Source organism: Amphiura filiformis, chromosome 16, assembly GCF_039555335.1.
Source record: "Amphiura filiformis chromosome 16, Afil_fr2py, whole genome shotgun sequence".
Lineage (NCBI taxonomy): Eukaryota > Metazoa > Echinodermata > Ophiuroidea > Amphilepidida > Amphiuridae > Amphiura > Amphiura filiformis.
The window spans coordinates 23889141-23901551 of NC_092643.1; the positions used below are offsets into that span (position 1 = coordinate 23889141).

A 12411-nucleotide genomic window follows, 5' to 3' on the forward strand; every position below is an offset into this window, starting at 1 on the left:
AGGTCGTAGTCGGCATGCATGTGCAAGAAAATTTTGCTGGTTTCGGCTACTTTTCCCAAACATTAATGTCTAAAATTGTTTTAAAAATAGGAGACTTTTTAACTTTCTTGGTGACAATGTATCCACAACCTTTAGGGACCGTTCACAAACACTTGTAGGGGGGTCTAATGCAAAAAAAAATTCATCACAAAAAATTTTTGCCCCCCCCACTTTACCTGATTTTGTTTGTTAAGATTGTTAAGAGAAGCTCTTAATGCAAAAAGAACACCTGATTTTTCCAGTAAAGTTAATTTCAATGTTCATTTTTCAAGCTTGGATGCGCCTGAATCCTTGATGTTTATATGCAAATCATCTGTACCATTTTTAACGACTATAATAAAATCAAACATCAGGGCCGTTATAGTTTGTCTGTGGTAAATGTATGATAGGCCTATATTTTAATCGGCTTTTTGATGATTCGTATTAAATACTAAACCTGATAAAATGGCCGACATGGATGAAACAAACAGACTGATAGGCTTACATCAAAAGCGTGCCAAAGAACATGAGCAAGACAGTCAAAATCGGACAACACGATGTGGACAGGGATGTTTGTCATGGGTTCGTACCAATCTACTGATGGTGTTTACTATCATTGGTATCGTCGTTGGTATTGCTCTAGGATTTGGTTTACATCCGTATAATCTCTCAGATGAGGCTATTCTGATCATTGGATTTCCTGGTGATATATTCATGAGGTGTTTGCAATTACTGATTCTGCCCATTATTGTTACCAGTTTGATTACAGGTAAGCTTTCATTTACACCACTCAGTAATTTGCAGTCAATCGGAAAAATAATTAAAATTTATTTTAAATTGCGACTTTGTTATTAGCATAGCCTGATACAGCGCGATTGTAATTTCATAAAATTGCTGACACCTGCAACTTTTGCAGATATATATATATATCTAATGTATGTGTTTTTGCATTCTGATTAACATTTTTACCCATAAGATAGGCCTATCGTTTACCTTGGCATTAGTGTAGTGTAGCTAGGTTTAAAAAAATTATATGCACTTTCAAGTCTATATATTTTACGTAGCTATTTACTTTTGGCATAAAATTCACATCTCAAATAATAAGAATGGTGGTCCAACGAGCACTTTAATTAATTATTATTATTATTATTATTTTTTGCATTTTGAGAGAAATGAGAAAAGAAATTGGACAAAGTGGTATGCTAAATGAAGGGGCAAATCTTCTCGTTCTATACATGTATTCGTGGCATCGGTATCAATGTAGCTTCCCTGAGTTTAAAGGTACAAGCCAAAAAGTGGCACATCAGGCATGCAAAAAAAGAAGAAAAACGCAAAAAATGCTTAATCGTGACCAATCCTGTAAAGTATTCTTAGAAACAACAAGTTGTCCTTACGATAATAATACACCAACATTTGGGGAAAATTGTGAGTGATAATAATTATAAAGAAATGGAGTTCAGACAAACTGGCACTATAATAAAGGAGAGAAAAAATCAAAACCGTTCGGATTCGAACCAGCGCGCACTCACCCCTACATGTCGTTGAGTTCACTACCACATGCCACGACATGTCATGGCGGATCTACCGGCGAATTAAACATGTAATGATTTTATTCTCTCGAAAATGTCTCACGACAGAGAGAATAAAATAATTACATGTTCAATTCGCCGGCAGTTTGCCACGAGCTGTTGTGGAGTGTGGTGGTGAATCAACGGCAGGTCATCGACCAATCGTGAGTGCGCGCTGGTTCGAATCAGAATGGTTTTCTCCTTTATTATAGTGCCAGTTTGCCATTTCTTTAAAATTATTATCATTTACATTAGGCATACCCTCTGGATCCTCGCATTTAATATTTAATATCTCATATTGATTGATGTCCTGCACAGCAGATAGGCCGCCCTCTATATTTATGATAATAATATTATGTTATTAAATCTTAACAGTTACAATATTATCAGTTGTGGTGTACCCCAAGGGTAAATTCGTGGGCCCTATTGTTTATATTATATATATATAAATGATAATAAATACATAAAGGATGTTTCAATTTATTTTCTGTGCTGATTACATAACAATATTATATTAAAATAAGAATATTTACAAAGTAAGAATTAGAGCTGAGGTACGCATCGTGAACCAAAGCAACGCCATCTCCAGGTTTGAACATAAAGATCGAGGCGTGGACCGATTTTTCATGTTCTATTCAAAATATATAAATTTCCAAATTTTCAGTTTTATTGCTCCAGTGATTTTAATATGAGAAGCAAAAGCGTGTATAACAATGCACCATAGAATAGTACACTTCCGGTGTGGTAACCACAATTCACCACGTTTTTGTTCACACTATTTAAACGAGAAATATCTCGGGCGTTAAATTTCACTGGGACAATGAGGCTTTTTTCTGATAACGAAATCTCAGTTTTGATAAAGAAAAATGGGGAATGAGGCTGTCAATCGGGTCAATGACTTTTAAGAGCGAAAATAAAGTTCAAGCTTCCCTCTCTTTTTTTGCTTCACAAACAGTCACAAACGGTAGTTAAGAATGGCCAAATAGGCGTTGTAATTTATTTTAGAAGCAGCATTGGAATTGGTAGTATAATTTATATTTTCGAGTAAGTCTTATAAGTTGTGGTGTACCCCAAGGGTCGATTCTGGGGCCCTATAATTTATTTATATCATGTTTATATTATATGTTTGGTACAGGTACCGCTGATCTCGATGTCAAATCAAATTACCGTCTGGCTATTCGTGCGATTGCCTACTATCTCACTACAACCACTATAGCAGCCACCATTGGTCTGCTATGCGTGTTAACCATCCAACCTGGTAAAGCGGCTACGAAGCCTGAAAGTGCAGGGCATGATCCACCAGAGCTTGAAGGTTCTGCATTAGACGCCATTTTGGACATATTTCGGTAAAATTGATGTTAATCAAACTTTGAACACTTAGGAACAGTTTTCATGCTTTGAAATCGAAATTAGTGCAAAAACATAACAATACAATTAACCCTATTGCAAATCGGCATTTTTTCAAACTCTTTTTTTCCCGAAATGCACTTTACAGTGTCCCTTACGATATGTAACTTTGTGATGAACCCAACAAAAAATCTTGTTCAATGATTGTGGGTTAATTTTTAAACCTTCTTTGTCTTACTTTCTTTAATACACAGAAACTTGTTTCCAGAAAATATTGTCCAGGCATGCTTTCAACAGGTAGGTAGGACCGATCTCGTATATTGAGAAAAGTTACAAGTATTTCAATAGTCGGATTTCAAAAGTGGCAGTATAGCCCCTACAAAAGTGCGAAGCCAATAAACATCCTATAAATTCATTACAGAAACATTTTCTTCACTCAGTGATAACCTTTAAGCCTTCAGCATACTTTCCTGCCGCTTGCCGCTGCGGCAAGCGGCAGGGCGTTTCAACCAATGGCAAGCCTTTATTGTGTCCGTTTATCTGCAATGCGCGTGCGCCACGCCGCTCAGCGGCAAGCGGCAGGGTAGTATGAAACCAGCATTATTGAATCTGTTATCATGCTGTAAATGCGACGTCGCATGCTTCTGACCATGCTGACGAGGTATATCATTTCTTCTTGGCTGATGCTGTTCCACAAACCCTCTTGGATTGTGTTTGGCTAAATTCGTTATGAATTCGGCAGATGGCCGAATCCGGATTCGGCTTTTGGTAAATTCATTTTACGCATTCATTACTTTTGAATTAGAGAATAAGGGATCACTGCTATACATAATAGAGGGCAGCATATCAATTTTTTTTAACGGAGATCAGATGATAATAGCATAGTAAGTATCCAAAAGAGGGCGGTATACAGAGTTAGCTAACGGTGACTCAAAGACGATAACCGTCAAGGCAGCGGCAAGCGGCAGAAAGTCTGACGGGGGCATTACCTGATAACTGATATCCCATCCGGGTCAGATATCGCCATATGGCTGTATGACAAACTGGTAAACTGGTCATTTCGGGAATAGGGAAAGAAATCCTTTGGAAAGCTGTCAAGAAAAAATGCTGGAAACTTTAAGGGACTTGCAACGTAATGCTAGTTTCATACTGTCATGTCGCTTGCCGCTGAGTGGTGTTACGCACGCGTATTGCAGACAAACGGACGTAATTAAGGCTTGTCATTGGCTGATATGTCCTGCCGCTTGCCGTAGCGACAAGCAGCAGGAAAGTGTGACCGAATCTTTATTATCTCCATTTGATTCTTTTCTTTATTCAGATAGAAACATTCTATGAAGATCAGAACATAACCAGAACAGTTAAGGTCATTACGACTACCACGGAATTCAATTTGACATATATGTTTCCAACTTCTGTTGAAGATAATACATCGGAATGGGAGACAATTACGGTTGGTACAAAACAAGTACGCCAACTGAGATACGTTGACAGAATGAATGTCTTAGGTAAGTATAGTTTACTGAATGAACTCCATCTTAAGATATGTTTATGACACAGAATGTCAGAGATGATCATGGCTGCGATGGTTATTCTATTATGTAGCCTGCTTAGGGTACTTCGCATATATAGAGCTAGAGCTGTGTGTTCTGAATAATGCTGAATGGTTAACATAGTTAAGGTGCGTTTGGGCCAAAGTGTTCAGCGTCTTTCTGTGATGATCTGCAATGATCTCAGTGATTATGCATTTACGCAATATAAATCCGTGGCGCTCTTCCTTACTTTGGATGTGAATATCAGGCTGCTGACTATGCCCGGTTGTATACTTCTATTTTACTTAAATCAGAGATGTGCTGAAATATTCAAATAGCCGGAGAAACAACAGAAGTAGCCGGTGTTACTAGCAGAGCCACCGGTCGCGGTTTCGCCGGCTGCCTGTGTTACCGAGAATCTCTGCCTGACGGTGTCGTCTTTAATTTTCAGGTCTGATTATATTTTGCATTGCTTTCGGCATTCCTCTCGGAGCTATGGGTGCTGAAGGAAAAGTAGTTGTCGATTTCTTCTCGATAGTCGGAAAGATCACATTCAAAATGGTCATGTGGGTTATGTGGTAAGTCTATCCGCGCCGATAATTAAATTGTGTTATAGATTGTGCTAGTTTAATTCAAAAACAATTTATTGTTGAAAATAGAGAACTTTAATTTTACGATCAAAAATGTCTCAGGCGGAGTCATCCGCTCGAAGCCAAAAATATTCGAAGCTAAAATAATAAATAATTTATGAAAAATCTAACAAATTTGAGGAGCAAATATGAGGTTAATTTTCCTTCACTAACTGTGACAAATTTTTATTTCACCCTCGATACCAAATCATTTTTTTTTGGTTTTTTTTGGAGCAATTTGTTTTTGGCGAGACAACTTTTAACTTCTCAGGTCTCTTTGATCTAATGTGATACCAGAAGGAAAGACGACGCAAAAGAAAAAAAAAATTCCAGTCTTCTTTTCTCGAGTTTGCTACTTTGCTACTTCATTTTTAGCTAAACAATTAAGAAAATACTAAAATCCAGGATCCAATGCAACTCTATCCGAGAATCACAGTATTTGATGACATAGGAACTCCCTGAAAAACTTTCTCTGCGTATACATGTACCTACAATTTACAAACACACAACATTCCAATCACGACATTAACATAATATACAGATAAAAACACATGAACCAATTTTAGCCTCTGCCAGTTATGTGTATTCATTACTTACATAACAATTTTATTTTGCACGATTTTATTTTAACTAACTACACTGGTTCTTGTTTTTTCACTATTTTCTCAGGTACTCCCCAATTGGCATCTTGTCTCTGATCTGTGCCAAGATTTTAGAAGTTGACGATCCACTAGAATTCTTTTCTAAATTGGCAATGTTGGTAGTAACGTTATTACTGGCGCTCACTCTTCACACAATAGCGTTAACGACGATCTACTTTTCTATAACGCGTATGAATCCTTTGGATTTTGTTAAAGGAATGGCACAAGCTCTTATGACAGCATTTGCAATACAATCGAGGTTTGACATCTTCCTTTCAGTGGCGTAGATTTCTTTTTGATATTGGGGGGATGGGTTGGAAAACAATTCTTGAAGTATAGTGAATCCAGCACCTTTTGGCGACAGAACAAGTTTATGGTTCAAATGCGCGCGAAGCGCGTGAAAAAATGTGCTATTTTGAAGCTAAACTAATGAAATATGGCGCAAAAGTGCTAAAATGCGCGCGAAGCCCGCGAAAATTTGCACTTTTGGGACTAAAATGGCAAATATGAGGTTAATTTGGTCAGAAACCCATATTCAGGCGTCAACATTGGGGGTGATTGTATGGACCACCCCCCTGGCAAAATATTGGGGGGATTTATCCCCCCGGGATCTACGCCTGTGCTTCCTTTGTTCTATTATGATGAAGATGAGTAGTAATATAACAATAATTTGTTTTAAATATTTGTTTTTTGTAATGAGTTGCAGTTAATATATGATTTCTATTGGTGTGATTGTAGTGGTAATGATGATGACGATGATGATGATAATGATGTTGATGATGATATTAATGATGGTGATGATAATTAACCAATTTCATATTATAACTTGAAGAGATCGTACATTAAGGGCTTAATTGGTAGCCTAAACCAAGTACAGGTTAAACTTCATAATATAAATTATAAGCTGTTTTGGGGTTGGGTTTTTTTTTTCGTTTTTATTATTGTCTCTTCAGCTCGGCAACTCTTCCTGTCACTTTCCGTTGTGTGGAGGATAATCTTGGGGTGGATAAACGAGTGAGTCGATTTATGTTGCCCGTGGGATCGGTTATCAACATGGATGGTACAGCAATCTATGAAGCTATTGGAGCTATATTTATTGCTCAACTCAATCGTATGCCTCTCAACATCGCACAGATTATTATTATAAGGTAACTCTACGTGTGTTTCCTTATTTTGTTCTTACTAGGATAACTTCCTATTCATCCTATTACACCCTCTCCCTCTAAAACGGGCTTGAAATGTGCCAATTGGACGGAACGCATGCGTTTGAACTGTGTAAAAACGATGTCCATAGGGCTAGGAATGGGGTACTTGATACCTTAGGCTGAAAGTTCATAAAGGTGGGGTTAATTTCTTTCTTGATGATGGCATCTTAAATTAAAAAATCTTGATGTAGTTTAAAGCCCGATGAGATGTCGTAATTACCATGATTACCAAAAAACGCATTTATCTTCTCTGGAAACTCTTATTATTCTTATTATTCTTATTTTGTTCTCTTTATTATTTAAGTTCATTGCTTACCATTCATTGTCTTCTAGTTTTATAACCCCGCAAGTTTCACCTAAATGTTGCAATATTTCTATTATTGTTATTTTTGATGAATTGCCAGTATTACCGCCATACTTGCCAGCATCGGAGCAGCCTCCATACCTAGTGCTGGACTTGTCACAATGCTTATGGTATTAACTGCTGCAGGACTTCCTACTGAAGACGTGGCTCTGCTTTTGACTATTGACTGGTTTATGTAAGTACAGAAAAATGGTACAGGCCCGGGGTACAGACCTAGCGTAATCTAGAATAAGGGAGTCACAAGAGAACACGACTACCCGTGCGAAACTAGGGAGAGTGATCCTGACTTTGATGGTTTACGCAGGCCCTTCTCGGTTAGGGCGTGCGCTAATCTTGAACTGCACGTTCATAGAATGATATTTATGGCCGCGATCAGCAAATATCTTCAAATCTTTTTTTATTTCTGTTCCTCATTTTGAAGCGAACGTGCTTCTAGATTTTACGGTATTTATATCGGTAGGATCCGTTTAATACTGTACATTCAAATGCGCGTTTCAAGTTTTCAACCCAAGCGGAACGGAAGTACAGTAAATAAGTAGAATGCATAGACCAGAGTCCAATTGGACCTACTGTATAATGACCATTTGCTACTTACGCGTTTTCACTATTCCTTTACAAAAAATTAACGTATCCGAAGCTAATCTACTTGATTACAATTTTTCCTTTGTGTCTTCTCAGGGACCGATGTCGAACGACGGTGAATGTCATGGGAGATTCTTACGGTGCAGCTATTGTCCATCATCTGTTACGGGATGACCTAGAAATGTCCGCTAAGAATAGCAAAACACAAGACAATGTGGATTTTAAATTACAATCTAATCTAAATGACAAGGAGACGTCATTCATGGCGACTGGCAGTGGAGATCCATCATGATGTCTAGTTATCTGTGCGTTGTGTCAAAGGTCATCTTGTTGATTTATACCAGGAATACAATAGCTACACCTAGCTATTATATTACACCTCAGGACCCAAGTGTGTCTCCACACGGAGCGACCGTTTAAACAAACAAACAAACAAACAATTAAACAAACCTCAACATTCCATCATTAAACATATTCAAAGATAATGATCACAGTATTTTGTTACATAAAATTGGAATATTATGGCTTTAGAGGAAGTGTGTACAATTCTAGTATATTATACCACAATAGGTAGAGTACCCCAAGGTTCAATACTCAGCCCACTGATATTTATTAAGGCTATCATAACGTATTCACAAAATGATATTTTATAGAATTTAACCTGGTATATAATAAAGTACAGGAAGTTTACCTAGTTTAAAGCAAATAAGCGCAGTTAATGCTGCTCGGTACAACTTGAACATCATACGTCACTAAATAGTATAACAAAATTAATATTAGATTGAATTATACAATATTGAACATGGTAACCAACACCAAATTCCTTGGATTTACTATCAAACCATCGATGGTAATTCATTATATTAAAAAGAACAAACTTTGAATGTTGAGTTGATCTAAGGTCATATATTTTTAATACAATAGGCTGAATTGCAATTAAAAAAAAATATATATATCAAGGTGGACAAATGAACGTGCAATAAAAAGGCTCCTACTAGTGAAAGGTATGAGCTGGTATGCTCCAAATTCGGTTGTTATTATGCAGCATTCTTTTCTGTCTGGGGTGGTTCAGTTATAACATGTATTGTATAAAGTGTATCGGATTCAAGCATATTCTGTGTACAAATGTTATTTTTATCGGTATACCCGGACCCAAGAAGGTGGAGTGATTTAGTAATGCGCCGAGGCTCGTATTATTATAAACGGCCATAATACGCTCCCAAGATTATTCAATCCATTTCAATTTATTAAAATCTTCTAACGAATGTTAATTTGTTGACGGAAAATCAATTATATTTTGATGTCGAATATCTAAATGAAAATATATTATCGATTTTAATTTTACGTCAACAAACATTCGTTTAAGAAGTTTTAACATGACTAGAATAGACAGGGGCGTAGCCAGGATTTATTTGGGGTGACTTTGAAAAAGAGGGCCTTTTCCATAAAGTGGACCGTTTTCTCTTTAGCATAAAGAACCTAATTTTCGCTCGCTACGCTCTCATATACGCAAATGAGGTCCCGTTTTGATCGAAAAAGCATAAAAACGTGTTCCCGTTTTGATCGAAAAAGCATAAAAACGTGTTTTTACTTGCTGAAACTGTTTCATGGGAGATGAGAATCCCCTCTCTTGTAATCAAGTGGATTCAAGAACAATTCGGTCAGATATATTGGGAGTTTACACATGACTGAATGTCATCATTGTGTTGCATGATCATTAAGGAAAATCCCTGTGGCTATGATAAGGTGAATGTGAAAAAAAAAGATCGGAAGGTCGTGGGTTCAATTCCCATGCCGGCACATTTCCTTGCTTTGTTTTAAAGTTGGGCTGTGTGCCGGTCGGGATTTGTATTTATTTGTTGTCTTGTTTAATTGTAACACTTTGGGTTGGTAAACTGTTCATTCTTTCTTTAAAAAAATAGTTTTCTTAGAAAGGACTTTCCAGTTTTACTATAAAAGAGCGAAGCAAGGGAAACTCGTGGCATATTTTATCAAGAAATGTTGTCGGCTTTGTAATGTGTTTCAAGTCAAAGAAAGGTACCTGTAAGGCAGTCAATTTGCATAGCTAATATTAATCCATCAATATTTAACGAAGGAGATTTCGAGTATAGCAAAGCACTCTCTTCTCTGCCCGAAAGGGGAATATATTCTTCTGTCGACTTACTGAAGTCTGGTTTTTGTCAATGAGTGGAACAGTGCGGTAAAGGGCCTGTTTTCTGGAGAAAGTGAGTGATTTGTGAAAGCAGCACCATTTTGGAAATTGTCACCTGTGCAAGGAAATTACGCAAGGGATATATAAAATTTAAGTCAACAGTGGATTTCGCTGAACAGTGGACTTTGCAGGACAAGTTTGAATCAGGATGTATACATCAGTCGTCCAGAACATTGAGTGCAACAGAACTTTGTTATCTGTAATCAACGACAAGGATAAGTAAATTATAAAAAATTATCACTGTCATTCATAAAGTGTGTGCTTTTATCATGTTTATGGTTATGTGCAAGATCATTGTCATACTTTACTTTCCCATAAAAAAAAATCAAATTTTGTTAAGGGATGGGGTACGAACGTTTGGACAGTATTTATTGTGGGACATTAGAGCACATCAGACATATCGAATTGGATTCTGAATACGAAGAATGTCCTTCTGATATCAAATAATTTTGATTTTTTGAAATTCGCAATGTAATACACATTTTATGGCAAATGATTATAAAATTTTACTTCGAGGACTGTTATATATTAAAAATGTGAAAAATATCAAATTTTAATAATTTGTCATAAAATTTGTATTATATCGTGAATTTCAAAAATGAAAATTATTTGATATCAGAAAGACATTCTTCGTATTCAGAATGCAATTCGATATGCCTGATGTGCTCTCATGTCCCACAAAAAATACTGTCGAAACGCTCAAAAAGCTCATTCCAGATCCCTTAGGCCAAAAAAAAAAAGTTGTTCGTTTGTCCTCCACCGCCCGCTCCTCAGATTAAGGCCTGACCAATATTTTTTTTTTCAATTTTTTTTTTATATAAAAATAAGTAAAATTCAATTTTTTTTTCATATTTTGAGTATCTCTGGACCTAGCTAGAGCTAAATACTAAGATCTTTTATGGTTGAAAATATAAAAAAAGCCCCCAAGAAACATTTTGTTTCTTCAATATGCAAAGTTATAACTTGTGTTCATGTCATAGTCTATTATTTTTAGTGACTTCAATATACATTGGATTTGAAATCATTAAAAGAACACAAATTATAACTTTAGCTGCATATTAAAGAAACAAAATGTTGGTTTTTTAAAGTCACCATGAATTATTGTAGCATTTAGCTCTAGCTAGGTCCCGGAATACACCAAATCCGAAATAAAAAAATTATTTAAAAAAGAAAAAAAATCCGCCCGCCCGCACGTCCTCTTTCAAAGCTGTGGAGGACAAACAAACAATTATTTTTTTTTTGGCCTTAACTTATACAAACATTGTGTTTTGTTGCGCATTCCGTAGTGAACTTGAGTAAATTATAACCGTAGTAACCTACTTTTGCCTTTAAAAAGAATAAACACTGAATATACACATGAAAAGACGTTAGTTTGAGCCAAGTGGTTGATTTTGTTTTCGTATGGTTGTAAACATCTCCAAAAAAGTAACTAACCCCCCTTAAATAATGACCATTAATTCAAAAAAGGGTGATTGTATTACAAGTCTGTAAAATGGAAGCAGAATTTATTTCTGCACATTTTGACACCTCACCTAAATATTGACGTCACAGCGTACATTTAAATCAATGTAACCCAAGATTTGAAAGTTGCAATAAAATGTATTGATTTTGTATTCAGTGTAATGGAAGGAAATCTGTGTAATGATATCTGAGTGTTTTTGTATTGTAAAAATTTGTATGTAAGTGCAACTTTCAAATCTGGACCTCACTACATTAAATTGACCGGTGTTTCATTATTTTATGGACTATCGTATCAAATGAGGTGCCAAATTGCGCAGAAATAAATTCTGCTTCCAACGCATTTTACAGATTTGTAAAACAATAGCCCCTTTTTGAATAATGGCCATTATTTAAAATGTGGGTTAGTTACTTTTTTTGAGATGTTTATTTCCAATTCCATTGAATGTGCGTTGCAGCTTATAGACCTGATCAAACCTTTTGTGTGTCTCCAATTACAAAACAATCAGTCTTGATGTCGATTGACAAAGAAAGGTGAATATTGTTGACCAGTTTCAATACTACCCTGGAAAACTGATATATATGGATGTTTATATACCCGAATATGAACTACTGGTAAACGCTACAACCGTATCCGCAATAACGCCAAGCCCAAGCAAGATCCCAAGCCGGAAGATATTTGGCATCACTAGACCATGACCAGACTATTTCTGATATGGGAGACTGAATGAGATGAGATTGAAATCTCTGGATCTAGATATTACTCAGGGCACAATATTTGCACCTATATTAAGTAACAATGTCAGACGGGCAAGTAGCAATTTCGCAATTTGCACCATTGAAGTGATAAATACAAGC

The 12411-nt window shown here is 36.3% G+C and overlaps 2 protein-coding genes across 2 annotated transcripts; both read left to right on the plus strand.

The window, feature by feature from the left end:
• The first annotated feature begins 444 nt into the window (after positions 1-444).
• LOC140136382 (excitatory amino acid transporter 4-like) lies at positions 445-4919 on the plus strand. The gene is made up of 5 exons (XM_072158107.1): positions 445-787; positions 2722-2932; positions 3188-3230; positions 4252-4438; positions 4801-4919. Exons 1-5 carry the CDS (start codon positions 484-486, stop codon positions 4917-4919), a joined length of 864 nt encoding a protein of 287 aa, XP_072014208.1. The 5' UTR covers positions 445-483.
• A 38-nt stretch (positions 4920-4957) lies between these two features.
• On the plus strand, positions 4958-8611 carry LOC140136383 (excitatory amino acid transporter 2-like). The gene is made up of 5 exons (XM_072158108.1): positions 4958-5040; positions 5761-5991; positions 6686-6880; positions 7342-7476; positions 7980-8611. Exons 1-5 carry the CDS (start codon positions 4958-4960, stop codon positions 8173-8175), a joined length of 840 nt encoding a protein of 279 aa, XP_072014209.1. The 3' UTR covers positions 8176-8611.
• The last annotated feature ends 3800 nt before the right edge of the window (positions 8612-12411 follow it).